The sequence below is a fragment of the Solanum dulcamara genome, chromosome 5 (genome assembly GCF_947179165.1).
Source record: "Solanum dulcamara chromosome 5, daSolDulc1.2, whole genome shotgun sequence".
NCBI classification, from domain to species: domain Eukaryota; kingdom Viridiplantae; phylum Streptophyta; class Magnoliopsida; order Solanales; family Solanaceae; genus Solanum; species Solanum dulcamara.
Window position 1 is genome coordinate 2334622 of NC_077241.1, and position 16432 is coordinate 2351053.

The window sequence follows — 16432 nt, forward strand, 5'->3', positions numbered from 1 at the left end:
TATTATAGTAAAATGCATCTCTAATTAAAATTTCTTTTTTATTAAATATATCAAATAAACAGAGATCAAGTAATATAAAATGGAGGGAGCATATAACAAATGAAAATTATACTAGTTGTACCAGAGAAACATTGCATTAAATGTTAAAAATGCTCAATTATGAAGAGACAACTCCAATAGCTCATGTTCTCAGAAAAGATAACTTTTTTTTATTCGATGTCCGATATTCATATTAAAGTGTGATTAAATTTGAATTCATGTTGGAAAGTCTCACATTAAGGGTAAAGCGCTCTCTAACAAAGGCGACTCCACACCCAAGCCCTCTGATTAAGAATGAAGGAGTACTTACTACTCCACCACAACCCTTAGTGGTCTCAGAGAAGAAAACTAATGTTACCTATTTCTTTACAAAGTTAAACTATTCGAAATAGTTTAATTTTTACCTTTCATTATATCTTTCACTTAAAAATATCTTTATTGCTTTATTTTTGGATAGATTATTGGCTCGTCTATTATTTATTCATTAAGCCTATTTGATCCGGTCAAATTTAACCTAACACATTCAGTTAACATCCTGGCTCGCTCATTTATTCATGAGAAAATTATGCGAATTAACAAACATTACTAATATATTATTTAATATAACTATAGTTTCAAAAAATTATACGAATTGGCTACAAGTTAATGAAATTTGTTATTATACGAATCTGGGGGCTCATATACAAATATGGAAGCCAATATATACAATTTCTTTTGAAATCCCAATTTTTATAATGTGGCGAGATATACAAACAGAAATTGGTATAGCAACTGAAACTATAGCTATGGAACGTAATTAAGCAAATTGTAGTTAAGGAGCCTAATTATATTTCAAATCTTTGCTATTTTTAAAAGTTTCCCTTTATTCATTAAGCCTATTTTAATCCACTCAAATTTAATTTAATTCACCTATTTGACACTCCTAAGTATACTTACTAGAACAAAAAAATAACTTTGTTTTAATTAAACTCTGGTACCAAAACGCAAAAGAAACATTATTATTTTTTTACTTTTCCAGCACAACTTCTTAAATGTTGTTAGGTGTGAGTAGATAATAATATTTGACCACAATTTTATAAAAGATTCAATTTACGACACAAAAGCGATATATCTATCACCTACATTATTATCATCCACTTTTAATTTATTTTCCACTCAATTATTTCAAGAAAAATCTAGAAATTGTCCATTTACTAATTAATCATATTAGGTACGATAATTCACAAAATTTAAGCCGTGTTAAAGGTATAATTTTTAATATTTTACTAATAATGACGTATCTTTCAAGTTGGGATGGAGCTAACATTCTGTTTATGAATTTAGTAGAATTCAAGTTTTGACGCATGTCCTGTATTTATATTTTAAAAAATCAGTTTTTTTTATATATATATAAATAATTTAACAAGAATTCAATAACTTTATTTTTTCGATAATTTAAAATCGATAAACACAAATTCTAACTCTACCTCTATTTTGAAGAATCAACAAATTAACTCCCCTAAAGAAGAAGGAACAACATAAATTGATAAACACAGCTTGAATTCTTTTTGTTTATTGAGTTTGAAACAAATTATATATATATATATATATATATATATAAGATTTGAATCAAATTTATTTTATCGAACCGTAATTATAGTGATGGCTCTGCCCAAGATACTATTTTAGGGTACGTAAAATTAATCTTTGCAAGCTCAACAAGTTAGGTATATTAAATTAAAATTTAGCAGTAGTTGGCTTGTTTAAATAAAACGGAGCAAGAAATTAAATGGCACAATGGAAGATAAGACAAAATATTAATATTAGATAAAATAATTATTTTCCAAAAAAAAAGAAAAAGACTTAGATCGAGCCTCATGTGTATATTGCGCGTAGCGCGGCAAATTCACAACAAATAAAATGAAGAAAAATTATATTTTTAATTAATACGAAACTTTTTCAAAATATACTACGTTCTATTCATGTTCTTTCTCATACAAAATCTTATCTTGTCACGATAAATAAACAAAAAGCCAAGACCAATAATTATTTATTCTTTCTGTCTCGATTTATGTAAAATTCTTTTTTTAATTAGTTTTAAAAAAAATCATTTTTCTATAATTAAAAAAATTAATAATATATTTTTTTTATTCTTAATAAAATAATTTTCAGTTGCATAACTATAAAAAATAGTTATTTTACTATTGGGTTAGGGTGGTGTGGGATGGGGGTGATGGTCTAATTTGCCTATATAAAGCCTAATATGTGTACACAACTATCTTCAAATATTTTGAAAATGTCAACTTGCAATGGAAATGGAGCTCCAATTTTTTCACCCAAGTTGCAAGTTGAAGCAATCCAAACTGTGATACCAATGAAGATAACTGATCCTCGATTTTCGAGGCGAATCGTGTTACCTGACAATTTTGACTTAGGTAATCTACAAAGGCGATTTCACATGGTTTTGTACTATAACAAAGCGTCAGAGACGGATTCAGGATGGATAATCGCTGGTTGGTTTAAGGAGTCATTGGGAAGCGCAATAGTTGAAAGTCCAATATTTGCTGGAAGATTAAGAAAATTAGAGGATGATTTAGAATTAGTTTCAAATGATTCTGGTGTTAGAATGCTTGAGGCTAATTTCCCAATGAATATGGATGATTTTATTGATCTCAAGAAGAAGGAAAATGTAGAAAATGAACTTGTTTATTGGGAGGATATTCATGAAACAAGTCCTCAATTTTCTCCCCTTTTCTTAGTCCAGGTAAATACAAGAATAAATTTAATATTCTATCCATCTTAATTTATGTGATACTTTCGCATTTCAAGATTCAAATATTTTTTTTAAAAATTTTTCATATAATTTTAAATATATTAAATTATTAATTATTATGACTTATTGTGTATATATTTTTACGCTTTTTTTCAAATATGTAATTTCTATTTAAGAAATTTAAAGATTTCATATCCGAATCCAAGGTCAAAATTAAATATTTCACTTTCGGAATCCAAACAACGCCACATAATTTGGACAGAGGGAGTAAAAATTTCTTGAAAATACTCCCCATATTTTAATTTATTTGTCTGGTTTTAACTTGATACAAAAATTAAGAAAGTAAAAAAAGACTTGAATTTTATGATTTTAACCTAAAAATATATCAAAATATTCTTTATTTTTTTGATTTTAAACATCTTGTAAAAAAATTATATTAAATAATTATAAAAAGTATATACTTTCAAAAAACAGACTAATTGATTAGGGCCTCATTCTCTATTTAGGCCAATAGGCACCACATACATGTTAGAGTTAGGCCAGTATGGCACATCAAATATGTGATAAGAAGCAATAAAAACGCAAAAAAGTCAATAGTATTCAACATTATAATATACACAAGTATAAAATTTTGTTAGTGAAAATTTTGACTCGATCATTTAATTTTTGGTGACTAATTTTTCAGGTGACAAATTTCAAGTGTGGAGGATACTCAATTGGGATAAGTTGTAGCCTATTTCTAGCAGACCCTTTTGCCATGACAAGTTTCTTGAAATCTTGGTCCAAAATTCACAACAACCTTGTCTCACAAATTGACTCACCAAAAATACCAGCATTTTACACACCAAATTTCACAAAAAATGGCTCTTCACCAACTCTATCTACTACTAGCCCAAAATCAAAAAATCAAATCACCAATACTCTAATTTTCAAGAATCCCAAAACCCCTTTGAAAATGAACAACAATGAATTCCTCAAGAATCTTGCATCAAAATGTATTGGAAAATCAGAGGAAATAAATGCAAAAAATATTTCTTCAAATTTTACCTTTTTAGTGAAAGAGAATTTTGAAAATTTTAAGGTGGAAAATTGTTCCAGAGAGGAGATAATTAAGGAGGAGGAAAGTGGATTATTATCTATAATTTCAGCAAATTGGGATGATTTAGGAGCTGATAAAGTTAGATTTATTGAAGGAAATGAGGCTATTCATATTTCATGTTGGATTATTAATGGAGAAAATAATCAAGATCTTGTGATGATTAGTCCAACTCCTGATGAAGACACCTCTGAACTAAACATTATAACTACAATCTCTAATTAGGAAATGGTGAGTTTGTTTTATTCATTATATATATATACATATATGTATACATATATATATATATACATATATGTATATATATATATGTGTATGTATGTATGTATTCTTAGAAATGGAAACTAGCTTTTGTTTATTTTTGTATTTATAAGCTTTTGTGAATCAGAATGTTAATGCATAAATGTTAAAACTTCTTTTTAAGATTATAAACTTAGGATGCATTTGACTGAACATGTCTCAATCAAATAACCTTTGGACGAATTAATTTTAGAGACTTCTTCTATGATTTTGCTTCATAATAATAGTAACTTTTCTTAAAATTTATGATATTAACACTAACTTTTTTATTTTACATCACTATGTCTGATTTGTTAAGATTAAGACATTTGAATATGAATACATACCAGTATATTAAGATATATCTTAATTTATAATATTAAGAAATTTAGCATTTAGGGGCCGGGCCATTTAACAAAAATTATGCAATTTTCTCAATTTTTTCATGGGGAAAATTATTAGAAAAATCACTTTTTAATAAATAATTACTGATTTTAGCGATACTTTTTATTTATTACCATTTATAGCAATATATAACAATATTATGATATATCTACTATGTATTAAAAGTGAATTATGCATGCAATATAAATGTATTATAAGTGTTTTAAAATATATTATACTTGTTTGGTAAGAAATTGACACAATGTATTATAAGTGTATTCAAGTATGTGATAAATTAAGTATCCATGAATAAAAGTTGTATTATATGAGTTTTATAAATTATTCTCGCTAATATGTATTAAAATTGTATTATAATTGTATTATAAGTGTTCAGTGAAAAAAAATATTATTGCTATAAATAGTAAATATTTTCTTAATGTTGTACATTTATGTAAATTTCCCTTTTTTCATGTGTATGTTAGTCCATATATTTTTTGATCACTTTTTTTATAAAATTTTTGTAGGCCCTCCGTAATGACCTGGGAAAATAGTACGTATAGCCTCGACATGATCCACACCATTTATTTAGCATTTAGGGTCACTCAACAAGAATTAGACAATTTTCTCAGTTTTTCGTGTGTGCTAGCCCATGATTTTTTTGGCGATATGGTTTTCGATCACTTTTTTGACAAAACTTTTACAGGACCCTCCGTAATGACGTGGGATAGTGCATATATCATCGACATAATTCACGCAATTTATTTAGCATTTAGAGGCCACTCAACGGGAATATGACAATTTTCTCAGTTTTTCGTGTGTGTTACCCCGTGATTTTTTTGGTGATACAGTTTTCGACCACTTTTTCTACAAAAACTTTACAGGGCCCTCCATAATGAACTAGGGGAAGAGTACGTATAGTCTCGGCATGATCTACGTCATTTATGTAGCATTTAGGAGCCACTAAACAAAATAAACAATTTTCTCAATTTTTCTTATGTTAGCCCATGATTATTTTTTTGTGATATAGTTTTGGGCCATTTTTTTTGTAAAAAATCTATAGGCCACTCTGTAATGACTTGGAGAACAGTACGTATAACCTCAGCAAGATTCACACCATTTATTTAGCATTTAGAGGCCACTCAGAAGGAATTAGACGATTTTTTCAATTTTTCGTGTGTGTTAGCCCATACATTTTTTGGTGATATGGTTTTCGCCTTCAAAAATTTTACAGGACCCATGACCTATAAGGACAGTATGTATACCCTCAGCATGATCCACAAAATTTATTTAGCATTTAGGGGCGACTCAACAAGAATTAAACGATTTTTTCAATTTTTCGTGTGAGTTAGCCCATGAATTTTTGATTGATATTGTTTCCAATCACTTTTTTTTGCAAAAACTTTACGGAACGCTCCGTAATCACCTGGAGAATAGTTTGTATAGCCTCAGTATGATTCACGCTATTTAGTATTTAGGGACCACTCAATAAGAATTATGTCATTTTCTCAGTATTTTTATGTGTGTTATCCCATGATTTTTTTGGTGTTATGATTTTCGATCACTTTTTTGCAAAACTTTACAGAATCCTCTGTAATGACCTAGGGGAACAGTAAATATAGCTTCGGCATGACCCACACCATTTATTTAACCTTTAGGCACCACTCAACAGAAATTAAGCAGTTTTCTCAATCTTTCGTGTATGTTAGCCCATGAATTTTTTTATGGTATGGTTTTCGGCCATTTATTGCAAATATTTATAGGACCCTCCGTAATGACCTGGAAGAACAGTACGTATAGACTCGACATGATTCATGCCATTTATTTAGCATTCAGGGGCCACTCAATAAAAAATAGACAATTTTTTCAGTTTTTCTAGTATATTAGCCCATTAATTTTTTGGTGATATGGTTTTTTGGATACTTTTTTTTTTGCAAAAAATTTATAGGACCATCTGAAATGATCTGGGGGAACTGTACGTACATCCTCGATATGATCCATACCATTTATTTAGCATTTAGGTGTCTTTCAAAAGGAATTAAGTGATCTTCTCAGTTTTTTGTGTGTGTCAGCCTATAATTTTTTAGTGATATTATTTTCAGTCTTATTTTACAAATTACAAGACGCTCCATAAAGACCTGAGGGAACAATACGTATAGTTTCAGCATGATCCACACCATTTATTTAGCATTTAGGGACCACTCAGTATAAATTAGGCAATTTTTCTATTTTTTTGTGTGTTAGCCCACCAATTTTTTAGTGATATGATTTTCGTTATTTTTTTTTGTAAAAACTTTACAGGCCCCTTCATAATGACCCGTGATATAAGGGAATCACAAGCCTCACAATCACAGAGAAGATATCAGCATGCACCATAAAACCCAGGCATCTACATAACACGAGAGAACAGACTGACTACTTGGAGAGGGGCGCCTAGGTAACGGAGTTCACGAGGAAGCGACTTTTGCCTCCTATCTTTATTACCCTTGTAAGTAAAAAATTCTCTCCATCTCGGTGTAGCGTCGTCTCTAGGAAGAATCAGGAGAAGAAAGGCACACAAGGAATGAATAGGAAGATCGAAAAGCTGGAAGAAGAAAGGACTTGAGTTCATCTTGAATTGCCAGTACGGTGATTAGATGTCTTCCTCACCTGTTCTAGTGACATAGGCCCATTCGATCGAGAGAAGAGACTTGAGATTAGCCACGCCATTCTTTTGCAGTTATGAGACATTATTGTTATGTTTTCCAATTATGAGCCATTGTTGTGTGGTCCTGCAAGAAGTGTATGATACAACATATAACCTTAAAGAGTGGAGACAACGCGAGTGAACTGTGCTTAGACGCTTAGGCACCAAATTTGGATCCTCAAGATTCGTTTGGAACCCCATACACACAAATCATATATGCCAACCCACTAAGTTCAACGTTCCGAACTCAATGGAATCATCGAAATTCGGATTCAAGGTCTCCTTGACCCAAAATTTATTTAGTCGCAATAAGACTAACTTAACGCTCAAAAATATCAAAACAAGCTCGGGACCTCTGAAAAATCATCCAGGACCTTAGCTAGGCCTAAAATCATTTGTTTGATACATTGAAATCGTTGAAAATTCATTCCGAGCGTTCGAACTATGGATATTGAACAAAGTCAACTCAAAGGCCAAAATTCCAATAATTTCCAACTTAGGACTTCAATTTCATGATACAATAGCAAATCTGAAATCGACAACTTTCCTAGACCAAATTCCACACTCCGGAGCTGATAGAATCGACAGAATTTCATTTCGAGACTTTAAATTTTAAAGACACCGAAAACTACTTTTTCACAACTTAACCCCTCTTAAAACTCAAAACTTCCAAAAATTACAACTGTTCAAAAAATTTCCAAAACCAACCTCGTAAACTGATCAAATATGAATCGGAGCAACTATTGGAAAGGGTAAACGTTAATTTTACGCCTATTACATATATATATCTATATCTATATATATATATATATATATATATATATATATATATATAGAGAGAGAGAGAGAGAGAGAGAGATCAGTAATTGTTGATACTGATTGATGATGATAATTATAAATGGTGACTAGTAGTGATAACAATGATTATTGGCTGATAGTTATGGTGAATGAAAGTAATAGCTAATGGTGGCGATGATACTGATTGGCAATATATAGCGATGGTTATTGATAATGATTAATGAGAATAATTGTAAATGATAACTTTTAGTGATAACGATAATGGTCGATAGTAATTATAAATGATGGCTAATAATAATAACAATCAATTATAGCAATTGATCAATAATAATTCTTGTGTCTTGCGATAATGGTTGATAGTGATGATTGATAACGATCAACAGATGGAAATAATCATTTGATGGTGTTAAGCCAGTTGTGTTTGACAGATGAGCTATGCCCCACATCCTGAAATGCCCACTCCCACCTAATTGCTCCTTTTGACTCGGGCTTCTTTCTCTCTCCTCCACGTGTCACCTCTATAAATTATCTCCACAACCGAAAATTTCATTTTCCGCTCTCTCTGCTCGGAAAATTTTGAGGTAATGCAATTTTCTCCCCTCCGAATTTCATTCACATTTCACTGTAAATTTTGATTTTTGATTTTTTTTTTCCTTCCGTTCGCCATTTCTCTAACCTCAGTTTTCGTTCAATTAAGGTCCGGCATTTTTCTAATTTTTTTTTTTGCGATCGATATCTGTTTTGTTCGTTCTGAGATACATTGTTGTGATTTGGTTATAGATTTCCGTAGTAATTGATTTGATTGAGTGATTGATTGATAAGGTTTCTGTTTCACTGTGGAGAGTTTTTCAATTTTTTCCTCAGTTTTTGCTCGAAATATTGAATTTGAGGTAATGTATTTCTTACTGCCGAAGTTTCACTAAAAAGTTCTGTGAGTTTGATTTTTTATGGTTTTGTATTTTCCTTACGCCGTTCTGTGAACATCGGTTTTCGTTTAATTAATGTCTGATTTTTTTGTTCGTTGCGATTGATATATGTTTTGTTTGTTTTGAGATGCATTGTTGTGATTAACATAGATACTAAGGTTTGTGATTTGGTTATTGATTTGAGTGATTGATCAGATTTTGGTGTCAGAACGGAAAATTTCACTTTTTTTGGGTGAAGCTAAGTGAGTATTGAGGTAATGCAATTTGATCTCTGAATTTCACTTAAAAACATTCAATGAGTTTGATTTTGAGTTTTTTTTTTCTTCCTTACACTATTCCCTGATACTGAGTTTTTGTTTGATTAAGGTCCCTTTTTTGTTGTAATGGATTATGTGTTTTGTTTGTTTTAGATGCATTGTTGTGATTAACATAGGCGCTAGAGTTTTGTGATTGGTTTGAGTGATTATCGTGTTGATTTGATTTGATTGAGTGATTGATCAGGTTTTGGTTTCACAACGGAAATTTCTCTTCTTTTTTTTCTCGGCTCGGAAATTGGAATAGCTAAGTGAGCTTTGAGGTAATGCATTTTCACCTCTAAATTTCTCTAGAAAAAATTATGTGAGTTTGATTTGAGTTTTTTAACCCCTTGCATCCTTCCTTGATCATCAGTTTTTGTTTAATCAAGGTCCATTTTTATCTTCTTCTTTTTTTCGTGTGTGTGTTTTGTTATCGTGATTGATATCTGTTTGTTTGTCTTGAGATGCATTGTTGTGATTAACATAGGCGCTAGTGTTTGTGATCTGATTATGGTTTTTTTTGTAGTAATTGATTTGATTTGAGTGATTGATCAGGTTTCGACTTTCACCATGAGTGCTGGTGCTACCAACCAGTTGATATCTGTTAGTCCTCCAGAGCTCAAATTCCAATGTAACCTCTCTCTCTCTCTCTCTCTCTCTCTCTCTTGCTCTCTTCATTTTTGTTTGTTGCTAAGACGATTTGAATGTACAAGAATTTCTGTTTAAGAATCTTATTGAGTGGGAAAACACTCTCAAACTATTTTGCTTATGACAAAAAGAAAAGTTTTTGCAAAACCTTAAGCAACTACGTTTTGCAAGATTTTTGTATGATTTCAATAATTTCCCGGTGGAAAAATGGTACCTAGTAGTTCACCTCTGTGCTATTTTTGTTATTCTCATTTATAGGATTTCCTGTGATGTGGAAACGTGTAATTCCATTCATTTGATCGAAAGTGACTGCCTATTGCTTGAGAAGTTGGATAACTCTGATACTCACAGTGCTTAAGAGCTAATAGACATTTTGAAATAATCTCATTGTACAACATTAAGAATATGTTTGAGAAGTGGATATGGTGAAGGAACTGTTCAAAGTCATATTATTTATCCTGTTTCATGCTATGTGGCAATGTTACTATTAGGAGAATCAAATACTTTCTGAATATTTTTACTCGACGCTCATGTTTGGTTGTGGTTCTGGTATTTCTTGTCTCAGTTGAGTTGGACAAACAAAGCTACTGTGATCTTAAAGTCACAAACAGCTCAGATCAATGTGTTGCTTTTAAGGTCTGCTTCATCTCGATTGGAAGAAATTCCTCTAATCCTTCATTTCTTCTTTAAGGACTATCATAACTCACTTCCATGTGTTCACTCTACCTATACTGCTTGTTTTTATTTGATAGGTGAAAACTACTTCTCCAAAGAAGTACTTTGTCCGACCAAACACTGGTATTATACAGCCTTGGGATTCAGGTTTCATTCGAGGTGCCGCTCTTGAGCTTGAATGTCTTTGCAATTCACATAAATTTTTCTACATTACAAATGGTGTTATTTGTTGTGGAAGAATATGTGCGCAAGATACTGTTGGATCCTAAAATTTTACAGAAACCGAATCAAAGCATACCACAAGCCTGAAAGCAAACTGGGATTACTGCATTAGATTATATATAGCTAGAGTCTGGAGCTATGCACAAATATTGAGTGGTGGCTTAGACTGATTTACATAAGTTTTTAATTGTCTCTCACTTAGGTAGACTATAAACCTTCAGGATTGTGACGAAGAGATTCTTCAATGGCTTAAAGTGTCACACTGCACAAATTTTCTTTTATAATGTATTGATTTTCTCAGAAATGTTACCACTATGGGGATCGCTATACTAATTAACCAATAAAAAGGGAAGGAATCAAGGATTATTCACATACATTTGTGCAATTTAAAGTCATCTGTAAATTGGGAAACATTATATGATATCTCTTTTCACTTTGACCAGATCAGTGAAGTTGGTCCATAAGGGATGTCAACTAGACGTACCTTCTTTCACAATCTATGTCCTTTTATCGTGTTTTCTTTTTGTTGGTAAAGTAACAATTTTATTACCAAACAAGTGATAGTTAAAAAACTGTCAATTTAGGCTTTGGGCCTAACTCACACTCCAAAAGCTAGCTCATGAGGGGAGGATTGCGCAAGTTCATATAAGCAGACCACAAGTCCATTCCCTAACCAATGTGAGACTCTAACCCACTCTAACACCAAATAGGGAAGACCACCTGTTTCTAAAAGAAAATACGGAGTCAAAAAAAATTATCATGATAGTTACAGTTTTATCGTGTTGTTGGTTACAACAAAATTACTTCCGTAATCATCTATTATTGTAATCCGGAGATCATTATCTTTTCAGTAGGGCGTGTTGGCATTTTATAATTACATGTTAAATTTTTAATGTGTCTGTAGTCACCCTTCAAGCTCAAAAGGAGTACCCACCGGATATGCAATGCAAGGACAAATTCCTCCTACAGAGCACAATTGTGACTAGTGATATTGATGAACTTCCTCCAGATACCGTAAGAATTTTATGTGGAGAGAATCTGTGTAATGTGCTTATAGAGAGAACAATCTTCTTCCTATTTTATGATATTAGTATTTTTTTTATTTTTATAAATGTTCTATACTTCTATTAATTTATCTTGATGTATCCAGTTTAATAAGGATGGTGGAAGAACTGTAGAAGAGTGCAAGCTTAGGGTTGTTTACATGTCTTCTCATTCATCTCCTGGACCTTATGAAGATGTATTTCGACAAAGCACTGATTTCACCTCTGTAAGTTCTAACTTTAGCTAGCAGTTTAGTCTACCACTTCAAGTGCTTATTTGAACCTCACGTTTTTCACGAGAGATAGATTTTTCTTCCCAGATGTCATAATGCTGAATTTCTTGGGAGATGATGGCTAGTGGGTGAGATTTATATAAGCATGCAGCTAATATTCTCTTCGTTTTCGAAAACTTGGCTTATTTAGTACACTGATAAATTTCTCACATTTGCCTTTCTACTTTTCTCATCCTACATTGAAAAGCCAGAGACTACTCGCTTTTGTGATATGATTTGTGCTTTTGGTTGGATGTCAGTGTTGGGAAGTGATTTACAATGTAGAACACTTCCTATGATACCCATATGGAGATGTCCATATAAGACATATCGGGTAGCAAAGGGAGACCTAAAGGGCCCATGTTTGAAGCAGGACCTTTTTTTTTTTGGAATATTTATCCAAGAAGTTCAGTCACTAGAAAGTCCATTTACTCAGCTTAGTTACTCTCCCTCTGCCTCATTTGCAACAAAGAGTTTATCCTCTCTGAAGTCTGGGCAAACGCGTAGAGCATGTACCATCTTGAGTAACTTTTCAAAAGAATTGATTACTTTATTTCCCACTTATGCAATACAAAAACATAAAAAGTACATTGAAGTGACTTTTCTAAAGCAGTAATTACCTGATATCCTGATTTAACGATAAGATTCTGAAAACAGATGGTTTTGCTTCCCACTTTTAAGGCAAATATGCAATACCATAGCCTAGAAACTGGTAACTTTAAGGTCTAGTTATCTGTAATGACAGTGTTCAATTCCCTCCACTTATAGTCGGTCAACGAATATTCTGTTGGAATTGAGAAAATATCTAGATTGTGATGGTATGGAAACTTTTATGTGCATTTCTAGTTTGCACGCACGTGTCTGCATCTTTTAAACTTTTCTAATCAAAATTGCATATTCTAGTATGCTACAAGAGGATAAATTTTAAGTGCCGTGTGTGTCTGACTTGGGAAAAATTCTGCTTGTATACTATTTTCTGTTCTGCAATGATCTACTCCAACTATGTACATGAAGATAGAGGATAGACTAGTAGCTAAGTGCCAATTAATGCTAAAACTTTCCCTTTGATGGTATAGAATCAAGCGTTGCAGCGTATAAAAGATGAAAGGGATGCAGCTGTCCGACAAACACAACAGCTGATACAGGATCTGGTCAGTTTACTTATTTATGTTTTCCCTGTAATGTGTATAGTTGCAACTTAATTCTTATATAGGTGTATGCTAGTCTAAATCAGTAAATAATAAAACATAAGCTGGCTCAATTTGCAGAGATTAACTAGTTAAGAGTAATCCTCATTAATACATGGTAACTGGTTAATAATACATTCGAAGCGTACGTTTGTCTCAGTAATAGTCCATGTAAGCCACCTTATTTTGCAGTTTATAGGATTTCAAATATGGTAGTTTCTGGGAGGAAAAAATCTCGAAGTTGCTCTTTTAGCAGGGAAAGCATGATAAGTCTGGTGAATAGGAACTTTCTTAGATACTTCTTTCTTTATTAGGAGCAGGCAGTAAGTATGTAAAAAAAAGGGGATAGGAAACTTGGCCACTATAATTTGTATACGTATACAATAGTAAACAAGTATCTAACATTTTGATATTTCTTGTCTCTCGGGAAGCGAGAATGATGATGACTTGTATGTGCTTCAATTTTGAACTCATATCATCTTCAACACATTGCACGGATGTGGTGCAAAATAGGAAAGTCTTCCTGTATTTTGGACGGATGAGGGTAAAGAAGCTAGTCCAGGAGAGTCTGGTTTGGGTAGACGTAATTGGAACATAAGCTCTTTGAGAAGAAAATGATGAAATAGTGAAAGTCTATCCAAACTCGCCTGTGTTGAAGCGTAGTTGTTGTTGTTGTATCAACTTCTACACATGAATCTATGGAACACCTTTCTCATATTTTCTTCTTCTCTAACTTGCAGGAAATGATGAAGAGACGAAGAAATCGGAATGATCCAGGCTTCTCTCTAAGGTTTGCAATTGTTGTGGGAGTCATTGGCCTAATGGTTGGCTTTCTGCTGAAATTGTTGTCTTCACCTTCAGTAGAATAGCTTCCATTAGGGTAAGTTGTCTACATCATTCCCCTTGGGGTGCGTCCCCCCGCCCCAACTAATGTGGGATACTTTGTGCACCGGGCTACCCTTTTTTACCTTCAGTAGAATAGCTCAAGTTTCTTCATTCTCGGATTTGACTGTAGAATTTTCTATTTTTGATGAAGCCTGAGAGAAGAGCTTGCTTAGCTCTATTAATTTTGTGTAAATTGATTAACTTATAATTTTCTTATAATCCTTTCCCATTTTATGTTTTGTATATATACCATCTCTTTGCTGGAGATAGAGAAGCTCTATTACAAGAGTTCAGACTAATGTAACTGCAAATTTTTGTTACAAACGGGTGATATTTGAGTCAGCTTCCACGCAATTCGACTTCTTTATGGGATACATCTTACCTCTACTACAAGAATATCACGTAAATACGCCTACCTAGGCTTAGACAGGAGGGTCTACTGGATATCTCTTACCTTTTATTAGCACAGATACTAAAAATTGTTCTATCAAAGGCTTTAGGCAATTGAAAAGAAATCACACATCATCCCGTCTTTGTTGGGATTTAAAACTTTAAACCTCATATTTCATACTTAGATGCGATTGAAACTTAATTATAATATTCGCATTCTTGAGCTTAGATAAATAAATAAATTGTGCTACATAATACTAGTGTAAAATAGTTTAATTAGGTGAGAACTCTAAATATTGATCAACAAATTAATGTGCTAATACACAGGAAAAAAAGAGAATTATCTAATTTCATTTGAGTGACTCCTAAATACTATAAATATGCCGTTAATCGTATCGAGGCTACCTGTGTTGCTCCCTTGGATACTTACGGAGGTCCCATAAAGGTTTCGCAAAAAAATTGACCGAAATCTATATTACTAAAAATATCATGGGATAACATACACGAAATAATGAGAAAATCGCTTAATTCCATTTGAGTGGACCCTATACGCTATATATATGTTGTGGATCATGACGAGCCTACACGTACTATTACCTAAAATTCTTACGGAGGGTCCCATAAAGGTTGCGCAAATAAATTGACCGAAAACCATATCACCCAAAAATTCATGGGCTAACACACGAAAAAAAATGAGAAAATCGCCTAATTCCGCTTAAGTGGCCCCAAAATGCTATCGCTATGTCGTGGATCATGTCGAGACTACAAGTACTGCTCCCTTAGGTATTTGCGGAGGGTTCCATAAAGATTTCACAAAAAAATTGACGGACATTCATATCAACAAAAATTTCATAGGCTAACACAAAAAAAAAGAAGAGAAAATCATCTAGTTTCGCTTGAGTGGCCCCTAAATGCTATAAATATACCATGGATAGTTTCGAGGACTAAATATATTGCTCTCCGGGTACTTACGGAGGATCCCATAAAAGTTTCACAAAAATATTGACCGAAAGTCATATCACCAAAAAATTCATGAGCTAACTCACACGAAAAAAATGACAAAATAGCCTAAGTTCGCTTGAGTGACCCCTAAATGCTATAAATATGACGCGGATTGTGCTGAGCTACACACAATACTCCCCTGGATAATTACGGAGGGTCCCATAAAGTTTTGGCAAAATAATTGAATGAAATCCATATCACCAAAAAAAAATCATGAGCTAATATACACGAAAAAAATCGCTTAATTTTTCTTAAATGCCCCATAAATATTATAAATATATCGTGAATTGTGCCGAGGTACACGTACTACACCCCCTGTGACTTACGGAGGTTTCCATAAAGGTTTCGCAAAAAAATTGACCAAAAGTCATATCACCAAAAAATTCATGATATAACACGCACGAAAACTAAATGAGAAAATCGCCTAATTCCGCTTCAGCGGCCATAAATGATATAAATATACCGTGGATCATGCCAAGGCTAGTACTGCTCTCCCGGGTACTTAGACAAGGTCCCATAAAGGTTTCGTAAAATTATTGATCGAAAGTCATATCACCAAAAAATTTATTGGCTAACAAACACGAAAAAATGAGAAAATCACTTAATTTGGCTTGAGTAACCACTAAATGCTATAAATATATCGTAAATCGTGTTGATGCCACATGTACTTCTTCTCAGATACTTACGGAGGGTTCCATAAAGGTTTCACATTTTTTTTTATTGAAAGTCATATTACTAAAAAATTAATTGGTTAACACACACAAAGAAATGACAAAATCACTTAATTCCGCTTGAATGATCATTAAATGCTATAAATATTTGGTGGATCGTGTCAAGCCAACATGTACTGCTCTC

The 16432-nt window shown here is 32.6% G+C and overlaps 2 protein-coding genes across 4 annotated transcripts; both read left to right on the top strand.

Moving 5' to 3' along the window:
• The first annotated feature begins 2296 nt into the window (after positions 1 to 2296).
• Positions 2297 to 7002, top strand: LOC129888741 (hydroxycinnamoyltransferase). Its single transcript, XM_055963731.1, has 3 exons — positions 2297 to 2782; positions 3477 to 4118; positions 6849 to 7002. The coding sequence occupies exons 1-2, from the start codon at positions 2315 to 2317 to the stop codon at positions 4110 to 4112; spliced, it is 1104 nt and encodes a 367-aa protein (XP_055819706.1). The 5' UTR covers positions 2297 to 2314; the 3' UTR covers positions 4113 to 4118; positions 6849 to 7002.
• Positions 7003 to 8118: 1116 nt separating this feature from the next.
• Positions 8119 to 14406, top strand: LOC129888743 (vesicle-associated protein 2-1-like). Of its 3 annotated transcripts, none has more exons than XM_055963734.1 (9): positions 8119 to 8612; positions 9459 to 9534; positions 9809 to 9884; positions 10467 to 10537; positions 10654 to 10735; positions 11703 to 11812; positions 11949 to 12068; positions 13190 to 13264; positions 14041 to 14406. In XM_055963734.1, the coding sequence occupies exons 3-9, from the start codon at positions 9824 to 9826 to the stop codon at positions 14167 to 14169; spliced, it is 648 nt and encodes a 215-aa protein (XP_055819709.1). In that variant the 5' UTR covers positions 8119 to 8612; positions 9459 to 9534; positions 9809 to 9823; the 3' UTR covers positions 14170 to 14406. The 3 variants fall into 3 exon arrangements, with proteins under 3 accessions (XP_055819709.1, XP_055819707.1, XP_055819708.1); XM_055963733.1 differs by lacking the exon at positions 8119 to 8612 and adding an exon at positions 8658 to 9211; XM_055963732.1 differs by lacking the exon at positions 9459 to 9534.
• Positions 14407 to 16432: the final 2026 nt, after the last annotated feature.